Raw genomic sequence first — 21475 nt, 5'->3', positions numbered from 1 at the left:
TTAGCTAATGAAAACAGTAAAATCCTAATTGCTTCTTTAGTGATATCTTAATTATAAACATGATTTGGGAAAGAAAACAGAACAAATCTCATTACAATGACTTCCAAGAAGATAAGTTATTTCACCACAGTGAGATTTTATTTGCAATGTTTTCCAAATAAATGGGTCAGCTAGAAGTTGGTAATCTTTTATTTATAGAGAGATTTTCATAGTGATCGTGTACATTGCACTGGGATTTGATATGTGTTACTTACACAGTTATTTTCTTTGAAATTTTTTAAAGAACAAAATAAAGATTCTGCAGGATAGCCAGCAAATAGAACCATTCTATGGTGAATATATAAAATCATACTAAGAATTACTACAGGAAACTGAAAATCTGATCAGAATGTGCTTTGAGACACTTGGGAAACTCTGTGCTTCAGAAACGAGAATAAATGTCATTAATCATCAATGGGACTCAAAAGAGCTGCAAAATCTTGCTTAAAAAGATAATTACTTTAAATTATTTAAAAACTATATTTTGGATTACATGTCATCAAAACCCAAAATATTGTCCTACTTACTCTCAAAATGAATAATACACAATGTTGCTCTTCATTCTTATGTAAACCATTCTCAGATATCATTTTATTTAATACTTGACAATGTTATTCAAAATGTAAAACTTAAATGAGGGCAACAGAGCTCCTCATCAGCCCTTACTGCAAACTATACACTTACTTGATTATTTCTCCCCTCTTATGTCATCTCCTCAAAATATTATCCAACTCAGGAACAGATCCACGGCATCAAAGAACTAGCTTTGCTGGTTCAGTTCCCTACTTAGCAAAGATGCCTACTGAAATCTCAATATTATTCCCCTTGCTGTTACTAACTTGTAAAGTTCTTCTATAGGAAAAGGGGCGATTCATCGCATGGCAGCCGGCAAGGTGCAATCGCTGCTATCAACATCACTTTCCTTAGTCTTTCCTACCTGTCTCTCCTCAACAAATAATTGCCCATTGAAAGCTTATAAGAAAATACCACCTAGGGCGGCACCTGTGGCTCAAAAGGGTAGGGCGCTGGCCCCATATGCCAGAGGTGGTGGGTTCAAACCCAGCCCCAGCCAATAAAAAAGAAAATACCATCTATTCATTTATTCCCTTTCCATGTAGTAAGAAGTATACTGTGGGTTTTAGGACGGGCTTGACTTACAGTACTGCCTTATGTCAGCTGTTCTATTATACAAACTATAAGCCTTGATGTATGAATTTTCGAGTAGGAAAATATAATCATGATACTTACAGAGAAAAATTTTTGGAAGAAAATACTATTTATTTCACTATGCCTTCTCTTTTCACTACCTTTCAAATCTTAGTTGCAGAATAATAATGCTTAATAATCTGTCTTTAAGATCATAAAAGTAAAAAGAAAGAATATTTACAAGAATAGAAAAATGTGTATTCTAGAGAAGACTATTCAAATGAAACTTTCAATAAAATTAATCCCTTTAATTTCATTTCTTATTTTATTTATTTATTCATTTATTTTGCAGTTTTTGGCTGGAGCTGGGTTTGAACCCATCACCTCTGGCATATAGGGCTGGTGCCCTACTCCTTTGAGCCACAGGTGCCACCCTTAAGTTCATTTCTTATGGACTAGAGTAGCCAAACCATTAATCTAGTGGTTCTCAACCTTCCTAATGCCACAGCCCTTTAAAATAGTTCCCGTGGGTCGTGACCTGCAGATTGAGATCTGCTGCGTTCACCTGATAATTAATGTCGGCATACTCAGAATGAGGTAATGATTTCCTAGAATCTAGGCTGAAACATCTTTCCATGTAAGGATAGCAAGATGAGCCAGCCCAGGTTATGTGAAAAGAAAACTGAAACTATCTACCTGAAAAATGCATTTCTTTTAGTATTACACATCATGTCATTGCCTAAACAAATGTATGCCACAAACCATGGATGAGTGGGGCTGACTTTGTGGTGAAGGGCACCAGAAAGACGTAGTTTTCCAAAATCTTCCCCTTAGGCGTAATTGTTCTAAACTGTTCAGGTGTCAGAGCATTACCTCTATAGACCTGGGTAATGCTACTCCACATATTTTAACATATTTAATATTTTCTACTACATATAACACCCAGGGAGTATAATGGCATCCCTGTTAACTAATAAGCCCTATCTTCTGACGTGCTAATACATTCTTGTCTTCATTAATTGCAAATCTGAACATCACAGATCAATACAAATAGAAAAAAAGGGTGTTCAGACCCGGTTCCAATTGTTAACACTGGGCTACTGTGGGGACAATCTGTAAGGATGAATGTAGTCTTATTTTTATCATTTATTGAACTTAACTGGTCTTCATCCTGTGCCCAGCAGTCAGGTACTGATTAGTCTGTGTGGGCTCAGAATAACCTGGGTCCGACCGGGCCTGCACCATAATGTGAGCGGGGAGAGCAAGGACTGATTCGTGGTCTACCAGGTAGAAATTCCTGCAGAGGGGATGGGGGTGAGTAGGTACACTCCTGCCTACGTAACTTTTAACTTCAATGTTTGAAAGCACTTTTAAGTGAACTTTAGAAAGTGATACGTTTTCTTACGCCAGCCACCACGTGTGTGCTGTCACGTGTGATAAGTTCTCAGTCATTTCTCCCTGTTATCTAGCTAGTGATATGTGTATAAAGTAGATGAAGACCACAGACCAAAAGCTAAGGACCCTGGGGAGACTGGCCTCCTATTTTTAGGGGGTAACTCTACCAGCGAGTATCTTTTCCTCCCATCTGAGATTATATTTTGCAACAATTTAATCTTGCAGATGCACCAAAGTTAAATTGCTCAAACCTAGAAGTTCTTTGGGTGGAGTAAGGACACTTACCAAATTATGAAGCCATTTTAATTTCAGAGTTTATTGTGTCCAGGCTGAAATTATTAAAAGCCTGGGTTTGGGGTGTTTGTGCATTTCTTTGCATTTCAGGGCATGTCCAAAGTTGGGTTCCTGATATAATCTTAATCTCCCCAACAGGTAGAAATAGAACCTGAATAAAAAGGAACACAAGCCGGGGTGAGAGCCTTGTCCCGAGCCAACATTGCATTAAGGCAATGACTCTTCAGATATTTGTGGGCTCCATAGAATCTTTCCCAGTGTGGATGATTTGCCTTGGTTTCATTTTGTGACTTGTGGGAAATGTTGACAGACTCACTGTTTCCTACAATGACTTGGATTTTGTAACTTATCTGATATTTTGACATGCCTTTGATCAATACAGCTGTTTCCCCCTTTGGGTCTTTTGAGGAAGGCAGGTTCGTGTTCTGGGAGGTTGTTTATACCCAGGAACCTCAAACTGGGCTTCTGAACCTGAGCATGGGATCCTTTCCTTCTGATGTGTGCCCTGTCGAGGCTTTAATATTCATAAAAAGGATGTTAACATTAGATTCAGATGTGCAGGTCTTTAAAGAATATGGCTTTATCCTTGTGGCCACACAGAATAATTGCTCTCCAGATACCCATTGGTTAGTATAACTTTGAAGTATCTGCACTTGAATTTCTATTCAAAGACCCATTGAGAGAGAGAATATTTGTGGAGGTTTGCCTAGGAAAGATAGGCTTTAAAATTTATTCATAGATTAAAGTGATAATCAAAAAGCTATCTCCTTGTTACTGGACTGGCATCATGTTGAATTTATTTTTAAATTTCTGGGTTTTTTACTTCCCTGTACTTCAGGTTTTATTGAAAGGTGTTATAAGGAAAACCGTATGAGTGAGGGCTGTGTGGACTGCACGGTGACCGCTGGGATGTTCCCTTACGTCTCACAGTGACTCCGAGACGGCCCAAAGTAAAAATGCTTCTTCATCTGAATAATAGAATCAGGGTACTGAGAAAAATAAGTTTTAACCTACGGACCATGAAATAAATAACACATCCTGTTTCTGCTTTGGCTGCTAGAAATCTTAAGACTATATTTTTTTACCAAGCTCTGAAATTACATAGAAGTCATGACAGAAATCTTCTGCTCGACCCTCACCTCTGTGTTCCACTCTTCCTCTGTTTCTCTGCTGTCTTCTGTTTCTCCTGTTGATCTCGGTGTGCAGAACACTTCTCTGTATGCCAGAGCTATGTGTTTAAATCCCTCTCCACATAGAATGGGACGGATATGATAAATGGGGTTTGAATGTCTTGTCTTTCCACTTGGCAAAAGCTTTCTCAAAGCAATGACTAAGCCGGAGACAAGGCTGTGACACTGCCATACTTGGGACTGTATGGGAAGCAGACTCTGAAGCGAGATGGAGCTCAGACTTAGAGTGTTTATTCAGGAACACCCTGTAATTACGCTCTGGGAAAGGAGAAGGAGGGAGACGAGACTGAGAAGGGCACGCAGCTGAGTTGCAGGCAGACTGGGCCCGTCCGAGGCTGCTCAGGCACCACCCATTGGAGTTGTCTTACCGTGGGTTTAAAGGGAAGGTCTTTACACCCTGCCTCACTCAGCCCCTGGATGTTGGCTGCCCTTGACAAGGTGGCTTTCTTTAGATGAGACCAACCCCAGAAGGGCAGGAGAAAGAATGCTGTCTGCTGGATATACTCCCAGCAGCTAGAAGACCAAGATTATCCTGGAGAAGGAAGTGGAGCCTTCCGTCTATCCCAGACTCCAGCCAAGTCGGGGGCACTGAGGACATTACAGTGCCCTGGGAGGCTGAAGACACTGGGCAGTTAGTCTGCATATAGAAAGCTATGTGCCAACCAAGGCTCTTTCTACTCTGCTTAGAGAAGCCTATGGTACATCTCCCTGAGAGGCCATGAGCTGAGTGGTAAACATTTAACAAGCACTTGTTTAATATACAACACCCATGCGTGTCTGTGATATAGACAAATTAGACTTCAGACATTACGGGGAACTCAGAGTAGGGACCGTTTGCCTTCATCCATTTTATGTTGCTGGAAGAGCATCCCACAAGTTGGGAAATTTATAAGGGAAGAAACTTATTTGGCTTCCAGTTCTAGAGGCTAAAATGCCCAAGAGCATGGCCCTGGCATCTGTGGGGGCTGGCTCACCCCACGGTGGAAGACAGACGCCACGCCCAAGAGCAAGGCAGCAAGAGGACGCCAGACCCACTGCAGAGCACGCCTACTTGCACATGACCAACAGCCTACGTCCTTGACAATGACACTGACCCATCATGGGGACAGAGTTCCCATGACTTAATCACCTCCTATTAGGCCCCAATTCCCAATACTGTTGCATTTCATATTATATTCCTGGCACATGAAAATTGGGGGCACATATGAACCACGGTATCATGCCTGTCCTATATTGGACTTGGTAGCTTTGTATTTCATGATTCCTTTTATTATAGCAGTGTAACATGGAGCTATGGCTTCATTCAAAGTCTTCCAGTCTCACTCATTGATATATATCATATATATATATATACACACACACACACATATATATTTTTTAACTTATGATCAAGGAAGTTTGCTCTTAGTAAATGTTGAAACAGAATTTAAAACACTTAGTAATTAGGAACTTGATTTTTTAGCACCATATTATATATAGGTAATGAAAACAATTGTATTTCCACATGGTCCATTAGCCGATATCTACCCCCTTAAGGTCAAACTCTAATTTATCACAATGTTAAAATTCCATGAGTACCTAGATTGCTCATCTCAGCTGATGAAGAAAAATATAAAGGTAAATAAAACATACTTGTGGAGTACATACAAGAAGAGGCTATGTGTAAAACTGTTTTGTGTATATAGCTCATGCCTGTAATCCTCACACTCTGAGAGGCTGAGACAAGAGTATTGCTTGAGCTCAGAAATTACAGAGTAGCCTGATCAAGAGCGAGACTCCATTTGTCTTAATAAAAGTAGAAGAAATTAGCGAGGTGTGTAGTGGACGCCTGTGGTCCCATGGCAGGGGACGCTGGGCAGCAGGACCATGTGAGCCCAGGCATCTGAGGTTGCAGTGAGCTAAGATGACGCCACCACACTGTGGCCAGGGCAATAGAACAAATCTGGGTTTCAAATAAAAAAAAAAATTGTATATGTGCTCAATGTGAGTTACAGAATACCTTTAAAGTTTTATATTAAATAATTAAAAACTTTTTTTCCCCTTTTAGGTCAAAAGGAAATAATCACAGTGGACTTTTTTTTGGGCTTTTATTTCTTTGTTTTTGTCATCTGTGTTTTTGTTGTAAACTAGCATGAGTTTTAACAATCTACTTATCTGAATCCTCTTTCAAATAAGGAAAGTACAGTCCAGAGAGGCTTGATAATTATCCGTTTTAATGAGGGCAAAATCAGGGTTAGAATCCAGCTTTCTCAACTTCTATTTGTGTGTTTTTCTTCCCATATTACTCCATTAATTTATATTAATTGCTATAAGAAATCAATAACTCCAGTAAATTCCCCATGGTCAGTGCCTGGTGTGGCAGAGATGGGCGATCTTCGTACTCAGGGAATTCTAAGATGGTGATTTTTTTCCCCCTTGGGCGCGTAGCTGCATCCTTTGAGGAGGGTCTCTGCTTTTACCCCCCAAGGTGTGTTAGACATCAGGGATTAATACAATCACCCCCAGCTGCTAAGTTCCTTTTTTTGGTGAATAAAGGATTGACATATTATAAGGCAAAAAGCACATCTTCCAACACTATCCAGGAAGGCCTGAGCATCAAATAATCAAACAAATTCAGAGACTGGAGAGACGCACCCATCAGTTTACTTCTGTTCCTTGTGTGGAAATGTAGCTTAAGTGGGGTTGACTTTCCATGGCATTTATTTAATTCTTAAATTGACTGACAAGCCTATTAATGTATCCCATGAACTTTATTAATTTAATTGGAAAACTGCCCACATGCCAATCAACTTCTGATAAGCAATTATGCTCATAAGTACTGTAAAATTTTTAGCTTTTAATTTGACCCAATTATATACTTTCAAAATAACAAAGATTGATTTTCTTTTCTTTCTAACAGTTTGATTGTTTTATTAATACGTGTTGCCTATGAGTATTTTGAGGTTACATGGGATATTTTGATCCACTGATATCATCAAATTAGAGTAATTTGGATATCCACTATCTTATTCACCTTTTCTTTATGTTAAGAACATTCAATGATTCTCTTCTAGCTATTTGAAATGTACAATAGATAAATGGTAATTATTTTTGCCTCACTGATCTGCTGAACACCAGGTCTCATTTCTTCCAGGGGTACAGCTGTGGCCATTTCTAGAGAAAAATAATATGCTGACAAAACATTACTAATGCCTCAAAAGTTCATCATCATCAAATGTCCAACAAATAAATAATATCTTAACAGTTTTGAAAATATGAACAGTACTAAACACTCAATGCATTCCACAGTTGTAAGGAAACCTTGTGAGGGTTACACAAGTGCCTGGCAGGGTTTATCACAGGCCCAAGAAGGAACATGAGAGAGTGGAAGAAGAGAAAGGGGACATTTACTGTTCAGAAATATGTCATTTAAACCTACACGTTTAAAATGTGCAAGCAAAATGTCTGTATCTTAAATTACGTGAATATGTTATGATCCAAGCATACTCTTGCTCACATAATAAAAATCGTTTATAGTCTTTCAGCTAGAAACTCACGTCGGAGGGCACAGAATCAAACCAGAGACTAGGATTAGGCTGGATAACAGAAGAAATGGGCTTTTTCCTAATGATCTCATGTTCGTTTCTGAAGCTTGGCAAACTCCTACCTCTTACAGTCCCTAAATAATCTCTGAATAAAGATGGTCTGTTAGGAAAACTGTATTATATTATCATAAGGCACTTTCAAATAAGGAACATCATTGCATTGTCAATAACCTGTAATAAGAAAAACTAGTAAGGAAATTCTCTGACTTGTTTTTTAATTTATACTTTCCTCCTTAACATTAGTTTTTTTCAAGAAGAAGTTTAACCTTATGAAAAAATTAAATTTTTTTACTGCACCAACCAATGAATCTGTGCTTAAATTTAAGTTTACCTTTATATAGGGAAATAAATCTCATTGTTAACAAATTTAATAAAATTATAGATTAACAATCTATACTGGGCCTCAGCAATGTACCTAAATTAATTTTTTAGCCTTCGTTTATTGAAGGGCAAATTCCGAGATAGTACAACTAACTTCTGCACTCAACTTTCCTGTTAGGAATAAAATACATATACCAGTATCACGTTATCATGTAATTTGTTACTAATTTTACTTAGAAATAGTGCAATGTCATTTCTGGGTTCCACAGAGCATAATATTTCTACACAATCAACACAAGACTAATTTACAAAACACAAAAAGGTAAGGTAAAAAGGCAAAAGTAAACATTCTCATTCTCCTAGCATTATAATAGCGTATTTCTTAAAAATAATTTGTGTTGGGAGTTTATGTGCTCTTACATGTTGGCGTGTAGGAGAAACTAATTTTATGATTCCATTTGCATTTTGATACTGAAAGTTAGCTGGCAATATTTGTGATCGACTGAAAGTGAATCAACGTGTAAAGCATTGTGCACATATACTTTCAATTACTCTATATTTAAATAAAGCACTCCTATTCTAAAAGGCCACTATTGTTCACTGTGACTTCAGTCAAAGTGAACAGAAGTTGGATTGAGACAGAGTACTGGAAGGTTAGAGAATTGCTTTTAAAGCATTACCATCTATATTCCGAAAAGTCCTAATACTTTAATATATCATAAGGTCTCAAAGATTTATGTTAATGTATCAATCAGGGGTTCTCATAGATTTATTTCAGGGGTGATTTAAAGGAAGACATAGAAAGAATAATATACAAATATGACAACGTGAGGCCGGGTGTTGTGGTTCACATCTGTAACCCCAGCACTCTGGGCGGCTGAGCCAGGTAGATTGCTTGAGCTCAGGAGCATGAAACCAGCCTGAGCCAGGGCAAGACTCCCTCTTTAAAAATAGCCAGGCATTGTGATAGGCACCTGTAGTCCCAGCTACATGGGCAGCTGAGGTCACAGAATCATGGAGCCCAAGAGTTTAAGGTTGCTGTGAGCAATGACACCACAGCACTCTACCTACCAAGAGCAACAACATGAGACTCTGTCTCAAAAAAAAAAAGAAAGAAAGAAAGAAAAAGAAAAAGAAAAGGAAGAAAGAAAGAAAGGTATTGTAATGTGGTGTTCATGGATATTTCTTGATGTTTGTAACTGAGCATCTGAATAATACCTATTATGCTTAATAACACCTAGAAACACAAATCCCTTAAGACAATGACAACGTATATTTCAACATTGACTCAAGACTAGTCAGTTGCTTCTGAATCGTTTTGGTCCCTAAACACTAAGCACTCCTAAACACAGGCTTCACTACCTAACAGCTCTGAAAACGCCTACCTTGCACGGTTAGATGCACCTGCATGGTCCTCGGTGTGTGCTGAGTCTGGACGGAACACGTGTACGGGCCGTCGTCTGTCACATCCACATTCTGTATCTGGAGGCTGTAGTCCCTTTTATTCAATGTTGAAATTGAAACTCGAGGGTCCACTGACCACTTATCACCTCCCGCAAAAATAATACTTGACCGGTTCAGCCAGGCACCCTTTGAAGCTCCATCTTCCAAATAACACCTACAAATTACATGAGACAAAACACTATTAATCAAAATAAAAATGAGAGACACTGCTTTTGTGCTAAATGTTATTTGTTTTTGCTGAATAATAATGGCTCAGCACCAAATGCAAATATTAGAAATAAAACCAGGGGACATGAACGCATGACATTTGACACTGGTCTGTTTTCCATTCCCCAGAAAAAGGGAAAAAATCCTAGTGCCCAGTTTTGTCATTTTTATTAAACCTGTGTGTGTGCATTTCAATTCAAAGCTAATCAAAATCATTATTTTATTCTGTGTGCATGAGAAATAAATCTAAAAGAAGTTAAAGTAGTTCCAATAACAATTTTCAACATTACAACAATTTCGTTGATTAAAATTTTAAGAAGTAGTAAAGGTCGATCAGTTAGACCTGCTCGACCCACTATGATTCTGAACATGCTGTACCAAATGCAGAAAGCAAGTAATAGACATATACGTATTTATTTAATGAAAAACTTGAATTTACAGAGTGGTGAGCGTGTACACTGATATTATTATCTGTATTTCATTAATAAAATGGTAAACTGTGCTTACTGATCATTGTCATAATTAACTGTATCTAAGTTAATATGATGCTTTTAGTAACATGTACTTTCTGCCTTTTCAATCAAGTGACAAATGGTTTGTTCGAGAAGCATCCATTTATCCAGCAAACATTTATAAATAAAGCACCTGTTTCTGGGGTCAGATATCTTCTACCCTTGCTCTCTAAAAGTTTTAGTCTAGTGGGGAAGACCGCCAACAAAACCAATTACTATTGTCCAGAAAGAAGAATATTTTGGAAAAATCATGCACAAGATGCACGGGAGACAAAAGAAAGTTACTTGATTCTTAAAGGATATTGGGGTGCAAAGAAAGCCTTTCTGGAACAGGAAATGCCCGAGATGAAGAGGACAGGAGCACAGGACACGGCCTTTTAGACAGAGGGGCTGCATGTGGACAGCCCAGGATTAAGGCATCAGAGCCAGGCCTTTGAAGGGAGCTCAGACAAGCATGGGACATAGGGCAAAGGGATGAGAGTGGAAATTGGAAGGATATACCCCACCCAGACGATGATGGCGAGCGTGTAACAATTTGTAGATTTTAAGGCCAAATTTGAAGCTATTCATTCAGTCATATTCTACAGCAATATTCAAAAACACTGCTTTGCATTTAATAGAATTCAGGCATACTAAGATTTGGAACAGAAGGCTGTGGTCATATACCAGTGATTTTGCTGAGGCCTGGAATTCTGTGTTTCATCTTGAAAACGTCCTGATACAAATTAAACACCGGTTTCTTAAATGAGTACAAAGCACAGCTACAGAATGAAAACACACATACATGGGAATAGTTTGACAGTTTCCACAGAACACCTTGGGGGATTGAACACAGTGTTTCAGATTGCTACAAAATTGCAAGCTGAACACAACAGGGTAGACGCTGTCAAAGTATAAAACTAATCAGAGGGTGGAAAAGTAGGAGCAGGAGCATTGCAGAGCCTGACTCTGCTTCCTCACCCACAGAATCCAAACCGGGAGAATTCCTAAAGGTCACTGCCAACTGCACAGCGTTTGTAGATGTATTTAATGAAGAAAATAAAGCCCTTCAGTTATGTAATTAAACAGTTACCGTTTATTGTAATCCTTAACATGCAGAAAAAGAAAGAGGGGTCGTATTTCCCATTTCACAGGATGACATTTTGTGGCACAGGATAGAACTCTGAAACTCCACTCTAGGACAGTGATGATTCTACTGTGCCATCTAGTATCTGGGTTCATCGGAGGTTTAAAGTGTGACCCCTGTATTTGTGGCTTTTGTCTGTTTTTCTATTGAGCGTTCATAACAGCTTTGTGGGGTGTGGATTGCTATGTGCTTCATCACGAGGAATAAATAGAGACGTTTAGGGGAAATGACTAGGCTGGGCCACCATGTTAGCAGGTGGAAAGTTGAATGCATCAGCCAGTCCTTCCACATTCAATGTCCTTTCCACCATAATGCAGATCAAAGACTTTTAAAATAGGTTTCAGGAATGGCACAGTGATTAGAATGTTGCGGAAATTACTGCAAGTAATTTCTTATTTACGGAATGTGACCAACTGCTTAACCTGTCCTATTCTAAAGCAAGCAGAAAATTAATTATTAGTGGATATTTTCCCATGAAAGTCTGATTTAGAGCACTCAGCCAGACACTTTCCTTTCCCTAGAGGCAGCAGGAGCTTTACCTTCATTGGGGAGGGGGAGGGGTGTCAGGAAACCTGCAGAGATTAACCAGCAGTCTTAGCACAATGAATAGAATTTAAGAGCTTCACTCTGAAAAAATAAAAGTGAAAAGGAATCCTTTCTGTCTCCTTTGCTTGGATAACTAGATCTCATAATTGCCACTGGTTCTAACCCAAAAGCTTTTGAAGATATACATTAGGAATATCTTTGACTCAGAAAGAAAAAGGACCTTGGATGTCTGTAAGATGATTCTCATGCTGTACTACTGAGTTAGAGTTAAATAACCCAAATACTACATATGAAATTTTATTAATTGGAAATAGCAAGGCCCAAGCATAGATTTCTATTTTACAAAACCATATATGTATAGAAAATGTATGTAGTTTTCAGGTCAAGTATGAGGTGACTATAACAGGTATGAACTAGATCACACACACGTTTAGTTTGTTTTTATCATTATTATTGATGTAGAGATTCCTTGAGAATAGGGACTGCGCCTTCTACTTTATAACTTCTGTTTTGTTTTCACCTCCACCCTAATTTTTTTCCTTTATAACATGAAGGCACAGTGCTTGACCCCTGTGTGCTGTAGTGAGGAATTCTGTAAGGGGGAGAGGGACACAGTGTAGGGTGGGATGGGGGAGGAATGACAGCCAGTAGAGAGTACCAAAACTTTATTTTCTTGATTTAAAAATTCTGGTGTTGACCAACATAAATTTGTTGTGATCCCGGCCCATACTAATTTATAATTAGCGAGGATGGTAAAGCACGTCTATGATTCTCCATCATGCAGAATGGGAAGTGGAAACTGTAGTCATCAAATTGTCATCACCATTGGATTATGGTAATGGCCTCGGAGTCTCTGGCTCCTGCCCTTGACCCCAATAACCAGGTCTATTCTTCCCACAATGTTCAGAATGAAGGTTTTAGACTTAAAACAGCTCATCATCAACCACAAGCCTCCCCGTCTCATTCATAAAACAACTCTAGACTTCACAGAGGCCAACATAGCCCCACGTAATCTGGCGCATGGATGTTCTCCTGCCCTTACCTCTCACTGCTGACCCTGACTGACTCTGCTCTACCAACCTGGGCGGAATTCCAGCCAGTCAGGAGGCTTTGGCCTTGGAAGTTTGCATTTGCTGTTTCTTCTGCCTGGAACTTTCTCCCCCCAGAGGTTTTGTCTCTTGTTTCGTATCTTCCTGAGGTCTTCCCTGAATTACTTAATGCATTTAAATAGCAAAAAAACCCCACTGTTGCCAACACTCCCTTTAGACACATTATCTAATTGATTGATTCTGTCCACCTCTCTTCACTGCAAGATCCAGGAATTCTATGTGGTTACTTCTTTTTTTTTTTTTAAATCATAGCTGTGTACATTAATGCAATCACGGGGTACAATGTGCTGGTTTTACAAACAATCTGAAATGCTTTCATCAAACTGGTCAACATAGCCTTCACAGCGTTTTCTTAGTTATTGTGTTAAGACATTCATATTCTTGGTGGGACCACACCTCTGGTGCATCTTACAAGGGTGTATGTGGTCACTTCTATGTATTCCAAGGGTCTACATGTGATGGACAATGAATATAAATGTTTGTTGAGAAAATCTGTGACAGCAAAAATTAAGGTACATCTGGGAAAAAGGTAATATGCTAACATGTATCAAAATTCCCAAATTGCACTCTAGTTGGGAAAAGAAATGCCACGCCCACATACACTACAATATCATATAATAAAACGCAAACACACACAGCACAAATACTACCTTCTGCACCACACAGAGGTTGTGCTAAACAGTCTGAGATAACAGGTAAGGAATTGAGCTCAGAGTTGAGTGAACAGTGTGGTAACTGAGGCGCAGAGGTGGGCAGGTGCAGGGAGCAAATCATTCACACACAAAAGCTCTTGAAGAAAAGGAAAGAAAGGCAACATTTGACCCTACACTTCAGAAACATTCTGCTTGGTAATGCCACAGGTGGTCTGCCGGCTACCTCACCTTTACTATCTTACTTAATTCTTACATAACCCTACGAAGCAGGGTTATGTAATAGGTGCTCCTAATAGGATAACAGGTGCTCCTCTTATCTTCATTTTTATAGATGAAGAAACAAAAGGACTGAGTGGCAGGTTGTGCCTGCAACAAACCCTGTCACCTGCTCTCCTGACCACCGTCTGTCTCTTGACTGTGCTGTGCAGTTCTAGAGCTGGACAGCAGCGGGCTGAAGGATCCTCTCTGTGTAGAGTAAAGAAGTTGGTGAAGTTACGATAATCAGATCATCAATGTGGGTAAGGTGGAATAACAGTTCTCTGGACACAAACTCATATCTTTTTCTTCTCTGGAATCAGAATGGAATATTCCAGTAGCTATTGATCTTAGGTTCTCTTGAAGTGTAGACAGTGAAATGATCTGAATAAAAATGCTCATAATAAATATATCCTTCAGTTGGGCATGGCATGGCTTTTCTTGGAAGTGATTTTTATTTCCACCTAAAAATCTGTTAGACTACCTACTTTTTAGGGAGATGAATAATGCAGGTGAAATTTATAGCCGTCAACCATGAGCTGCAGTAACTCCACACCAAATACCAGGTTAAGTACTTACATTTTCAATCACTCGGACGTTTTCTCCACATAGTTCTAAACACATGGCTATTGAAAAATGTGTAGAAAATAGCATGCATAGTGTCTTTCATTTCCTAGTTGTTAATTCTATAAACCCAGGCTCCAGGTAGCTAATGCTTCACTAATAAGGCCAGTGTTGCTGCTTCTACATTACTTTAAGGAACTTGCTTCTAAGTGATGTCACTGCACTCTGGGCAGGTCTCTATTTGGTGGTATGAAGTCCGATCTGACGGGCTTCTAGCTGATCAAAGTGATGTTAGGACAAGTTCCACAGACTGCTCGTGATTCCCTTTCCTGTGGTGATTAAATCGGAAAAGCAGACGTTAGAGAATGGAGTGGAAATTAACATATTTGGGTTCTTCTTTTCTAAAGCTCTGTTAAGAAAAAGCCTGTGGCTGCTGAGGAATGATCCCTTTCCATTTATACAGAGGGTGCCAGAAATATGTATACTCATTTCAAGCAAGAAAAATCTACATTAAAATTGTAATAATCAACACGCACCAATAATGTCTGTCACCTTGTGTATCGTATCTTTTATCCCTTGTAACTGTAGCAGTCAAACATGACATGAGTTTTACAATGTTCATACAGTTTCTTTTCCCTAGAACCTTTTGTGTATCCAATCCTTGTCATACATTCCAAAAATATAAGTACTGGCACCATTACCAGTATTCTAAGCAGCAGAATTTATTCAGCTCCAAGGAAAGAGACCAGCTTTTCTCAAGACATGTTGATTAATGAAAGCTCCTATTAAAAGCACTAATTAATAAAAGAAGAAAAGAAGTACATTTTCTCTCGGATTCAAAGCTAAACCATGTGAAAATAATATTCCTAGGAAGGGATTGGCCAGCCACCTTCACAGCTGTCTCTTCATTTTAACAGAAAGTCCTAATTTTGACAGAAAGAAAACTTTCAAAAGCACTTTAAAAAATTCAGAATCTTACACATATAATCTCCATGCTAATTCTTCTCACAATGAAAGTTCCAATAGCCTGAGTTCAAGGACAAAATGAAATAACAGAAGTAAAACTGAGGTTAAATGGAACAGAATAATTTCTGTCCCTTCTTCTACCCATCTTTGTTTTTAAGGCACTCTCCTCTTAGCAAGTTTAATCACATTTATTTCCTAGATCTGTACTATGAATGTGTGTATAATACTTACATTATATTGTTATGTAACATGAATATTTCCTAAGTAATATTATTTTATATAAATTATGTTTGGCTTAATATTTTAAGTTCCCTCTCACAACTACTCTGAAACAAAAATTATTTTGATGGTCCTTCCATTTCGGCAGGAGGGGTTAAGTAGGAGACTCTCAAGGGTGGTGGGCCATCTATAATATTAGCAATGTGTCCAATGAGCTTCAATTAGTTAACGAAGTAACCTTATTGATGAAAAGAACTAGATTTTAAAACGTATTTCAGGTGCTATCTTAAGGGGACATGCACTCCTACAGGGAGCGGCTCCATCCTGTCGTGTAGATAATACTGTCCTGTAAACGCTGTCCTCAGCACATTACCTGTATCCTGCGTTCCACCCTCACAGAGGCCCCTAGAGGAAGGGACTGCCATTACCATCATTATGCCCATTTCACAGTGAAGACAGGGAGGTGGAGAAGAGTGGCTGCCCCACGGGTGACTGGCTGATGTATTGACATTTGTAATGCACGGAAATGACATCATTGAGACGCAATTGCACTAAACCTCCAGACTCAAGTACCAAAATAATATTCATAAAACGTGCAGATTCACTTTTAGAATGATAATTGTGCCATGCTGGCATCTTTTATTTCTTGTGCAGAATTTAAAAAAAATGATTGCTCGTTTTGTGGAAGAATTCTATGGCTGCCTAATTCACTCTAGCACTTCTTTGAGATAATAGTTATTTTTAAATTATCTCAAATGAAAGATTCAAAGTTATTAGCTACTGTCTAATTGTAAGCCTAAATTCTTAAACATCTTAAATATTTTTAATATAAGTTAAATAAAAAAAATACTGAAAAAAAAGGTTTGTAAAATGTTTTTATGGAGAACTATACCTAATAGTTTCCTAAAAATTATCAACTTTCATGTATTCAAGTGTTAGAATATATTCCAACCCTTCATCTCATTAAATGCTTAATTTAGCTTCTATCATTCTGCAATTAAAAATATACACATATGTCCAACCTCAATATATGGGAAATCATTCAGATATATTTGGATTCGTCACATTACAGACATTAAAATCACTCATTTAACTCATAATTAAACCATAATTTACCACGAATTGATTTATCTTAATCTTCTTATTGACTCATGTAAGTCAGGCTTCCATGTTAAAAAATACATCTGTGTTTCGAAGTGGTAATGGCAAATACTTGATCTAAATAGGATACTTGAATTATAAGTAACAATGCAACATGGAAATCAGCATTTATTAAGGAAATGTAGAGAAAGACAGACATCCTATACATTGTGATTAAAGACACCACCAAAGTGTGAGTGGCAAAAGTCTAATTGTCATCATCTTTTCCAAATAATAGTAAAACATTTCATCATTTGCAGAATGATTACTGTGAGCTCAGAGACATGGGAAATAGTTTTACTAATACGTGGTCTCCTTCTCCCTCACAAAGGCCTTGGGAGAGGCCTGGGGGTGCCGCAGGAACAGCGCAGGTGGGAACTCAGAGCCCTTGACAGAGGAGAGGATGGAAAGGAAGAACCGCTCGCATTTGAATTGTTTCAGGGCTGCTTCGTCCACTGGATTTGAATCCAGTTGGAAACCTCTTTGCCATTTCTACATTTTAATTTTTGGATTCAACTAAACCAGCTTGCTTTCTCTCACGTGGGCTGGAGCGTGAGATGTTTGATCGGGAAGGGCTTCTAGGTTTTTGTTAACTGGCAGGCGCTCTGAACCACCGTGGGGGAAGTTGGGTCTGTGCTGCGTCTCCCTGGCAGCTGCTTTCTGGAGAAGCTGGACTTTCACCCCAGGAGCTATACAGGGAAGGAACAGTACATTCAAAATGCGTGCAGGAGGTGTTTATAATAGCGGTCAGAGAGGGAATACATCAGGGCCAGAGAAGTGGCTGAGCTCAAGCTCTGGGCTCCCAACAAAGGTTTTTATTCCAATGTCTACCCCTGAGTCCCCAAACAAGGAATCAAACAATGAGGGAGTCTCAAAATCATACCAGCGACTCAATTCCCTTCCATCAAACCCCTTTATGCTTAAGTCATTCAAGTCTTCAATTTGTAAATCGAGAGGATAAAATTAAAGGCTTGATGTGGATATTCAGAAAAGTTCTACACTCCTCTGTTTTGTCAAAAATAAGTATAAGCTACTTTACAGTACCATTGACTACAGACATTGGAAAAACAAAATCAATATTCTCTCTCTTTCTCTCTGCTGTTTATGATCTTCAAAATTCCCACTGGTCACTGCTGGAGATTTCCTTTTTGTATTTTTTTCTAATAAAAATATTCTGAGCACAAATTTTATTTTATGAATAAAGACTGGCTACATAGCACAACTAATTAAAGCTAGCCTTGCAACCATTAACTAAAGTAGCCATTAACCCATATTTATCTGTCTTCTCTTGAGAAAATAGAATAAATTGTAAATCAGTATGAGCTATGCCTTAAAAAAAGTGGTATACCCCAAAGGAAAAAAAAAATAATGTAGATTCCCCCCCCCAACCTGGCTTTCTGCAAAAAAAATGTAAACCGATTACACTTTCTCATAAGATGTTAAAAGTTTAAAATAATATCAAATTAGAGTTTGCTAATTTGTTGTTGTTGTTGTTGTTGTTTTTTGAAGTTTCTGGCCGGGGCTGGGTTTGAACCCGCCACCTCTGGCTTATGGGGCCAGCGCCCTCCTCTTGTGAGCCACAGGTGCCACCTCTTTTAAAAAATAATAATTTTTCATTATTATATTTTCCTTAGCAAATTGCATAGCACAGTGATGACACTTTACTGGGCTTCCAATGTCATCTTCCTGGGTAGCAGGTGTGGGACCCAGGGCACCTCCGTTCACCTTGGCCTTCTCACCAGTGAGATGGAGTCAGTGCAGGGAAAAGGGTTGATCTGACACAATTATGATAAGGATGAAGTTAATCAGTTTGCATAATTGTTTAGGATGGAGCTAGGTATGCTGTGAGTGTGCGATTAAGGTTAAACATTATCACCCTAACTTCTCGTGGTTAGTGTCATGTTTAAAAACAATACTGTTACCACCACTAAACACAGAAAACACTGGGTTACAAATATACTTAGAGGAAGGGGGAAAGAGGCATTCACGGCATCTGGCTTGACCCTGCCAGACTTCCCCCATCTACATTGTCAGGCAGGCGGCTGGCTCCTAGAATTAAGTCTACACATGGCTCAGTGTCAAAGTACTTCATCCATTTACCCTCCTCGAACGTCCATAGACGTGTGTGCATTGGTCTGTGTGTGTGTTCTCAATGCCTTCTCATCGTACAAGAAAAACAGGGAGAAAAAGACAGCCTTAGTGTCAGACATATATGCATGCGTGTGTGTGTGTGCATGTGTGTGTGTGTGTGTGTGTGTGTGTGTGTGTGTATTTTTAAGTTATATAAGGTCAGGTCTCAAAACTTATATATAGAAATCAACTCCCTGGTTTACTAGCAATTGTTTTGGGCAAATAATTCCATATCTATAAAAGCTCTATTATTTGCAAAATAGAGATAATAGAAGTGACTCTTATTTTGGGAAGAGCTCAAATAGGCTATGCTTGGGAGACAGGTTTATAAAGTTATAAAATGTACTATAAATATTAATATTTTACTAATATTTTTATATAAGATTTTATGGGTTATCTCTCCTCATAAATACAAGATACGATTGTAAATCTCTCTGCAGACACTGAAAGAGCACAGCGGTCTTCCCGAGCCTATTTATATGAAGTAAAGGATTCCTAATTTTCTTTTTGCTTTTATAGCCCATAAAATAATTTTGTGGACTATGCAAACCTTTGAGCTTTTTAAAATTGCCACCCAAATTTTTTCCATCATAACCTGAGGTTCTTGCAAACCTATAATTTTTTCTTCATATATATATATATATATAGCCATTTTAAAACAAAACTATTATTTCTCACATTTAAAAGTGTTCAAAGAAATTTAAATAATAATGATTTGGTGTTTGCTAACAGCCATTTTTGAAAAGTTGAGCAAACTCTACTATAAAGAAATGCTACATTAGTTCTTTTTTTACGCCAAATATTCCATTTCTGCCACATAATTAAATTATATTCAATCTTTTTTATTCTTTAAAGCCATTTACTAATACCTTATTTTCTCTGCTGTAAAATTAAACATATTAATTTGAATTCAAGTAAGTCTTGTGGCCATACAAATCCCCATGAAATAAATATTCTAAGTCATTTTTTAATTATTAATAATATATATTAGATCCAATCCTATATATCACACATCTTCATAAGCAGTAAAGATATATTTTACTTTACATGGTTAATGGTATGTTAATGAAGTCGTTTTTATGTAGAACAAGGACAAACTTACATATTCTAGTGAGTTAGATTTTCGCTTAAATGAATCAGGAGTTGGAATTAATTCTTCATAGATTTTGTTTTTATCGATGGAAACTATGAGACTGATGTGTTGGATGCAAATTGGAGAATGTCTTTGTGACCCAGGAGCCACCAACCATACTACCCACCGGGTCTGCACTGACGTCAATGGATCAAACACACTCTTTGTCTTATCACCCAGACGCATTACGCCTTGGCCATGGTCTGTGATATGATTCTTCATGTCCAGGAGGTTTTGTGAAAGGTGGTACCTGAGTCCAGGGGTAGAGCCTGGGATGGGCATGACCACAGAACCAATCTGAGCAGGTCCCGTTAAGGAAAGAACATGCATGAGAATTTAAGATCAAGAGATTGCTTAAGACCATCTGTCCCTGCATAACCACTGGAAAGTTTTCATGCTAAATGTATTTGCTGACAGAATGTTGTTTTTTCTTTTTCTACTATTTAATCTTTTTCTACTGTTCAGCTATCAGCATATTTGCCTCTAATTTTTCCCCCCTTTCAATCTTCACTTCTTATTTACTTAGAGACAGGAAAAACAGATAATACATGTGAGAATCCCTGGAGTATTAGTTTACAGATTGAAAGTACTATTGAAGGACAATCTCTATGAAAAACATGAACCTTTTAAATACAATTGCTTAAAAGTCTTTTCACTGCATTCTGTGTTCAGTCCATGTCTAAAGTTGCTTGAAATCTATTATGAACACAACAAAAATGGGGCAGATCAGGCTATACTGTAATTTTCCACAGATAAGTCCATTAACATTATTCATCTTGCATCTTGAAATCAATAACAGGGCCCTATTCGTTTTGCTAAATTCCACGAACCTGAATATCCTTTGTTTTTACTCAACATGAAAGTACATTTGAATGTTTTAACCCAATAACCATAAATTCTAAATATTTACTTTTAGATATGTGTATTGGTCTCAGGTTTTCCTAGTTTTGAGAAATTCAAAAACATATTCTTTTTCTATGAACAACTCTTCGGTTATTGTTAAAGATTTTCTGCTTCAAGAGGGGTATGTGAGTGAGAGAGAGAGAGCTGAGACATTTGGTCCGAGATGGACAAGATGTAAAAATAAACATTTGGACTTACAAGCATCATAACGAATACTGAAATTTGAATATGTAACCAACGTACAATTTAAAATTTCATCTGAGCATTTTTCCCACAGACAGTACCAGACTCTCCCTAAACATCGATGCTTTTCTCAGTAGAGGATCCAGCCAGCAGCAGCATCTAGTGGACAGCTGGCCCTGTCATATCTCAGTGCCCGGCTGGCTCAGGAAAGCAAGTGCCTCCAAGGGATGTAAAATTCCACTGTGATTTAGAAAAAGCTGAAATTTCAGCCATGAGTTTCTGGCTGGAACTGCCCTAGCCAGATAGCTTCCTGTTTTCCCAACCCCAGGACTAATGATCTCTCAAGGTCAGAATTCTTCCCACCCCCAGGACTAATGATCTCTCAAGGTCAGAATTC

The 21475-nt window shown here is 38.3% G+C and overlaps 1 protein-coding gene across 1 annotated transcript in view; it reads right to left on the bottom strand.

The window, feature by feature from the left end:
- Positions 1 to 21475, bottom strand: part of NEGR1 (neuronal growth regulator 1) — an 811656-nt gene that overhangs the window by 475445 nt on the left and 314736 nt on the right. Inside the window, exon 2 of the mRNA XM_003784223.3 lies at positions 9355 to 9587. Within this exon, the coding sequence (XP_003784271.1) occupies positions 9355 to 9587 (233 nt within the window). The remainder of the gene's footprint in view (positions 1 to 9354; positions 9588 to 21475) is intronic.

The sequence above is a fragment of the Otolemur garnettii genome, unplaced genomic scaffold (genome assembly GCF_000181295.1).
Source record: "Otolemur garnettii isolate 467f Iridium unplaced genomic scaffold, OtoGar3 scaffold00010, whole genome shotgun sequence".
NCBI classification, from domain to species: domain Eukaryota; kingdom Metazoa; phylum Chordata; class Mammalia; order Primates; family Galagidae; genus Otolemur; species Otolemur garnettii.
This window is presented reverse-complemented; position numbering and strand designations above follow the sequence as displayed.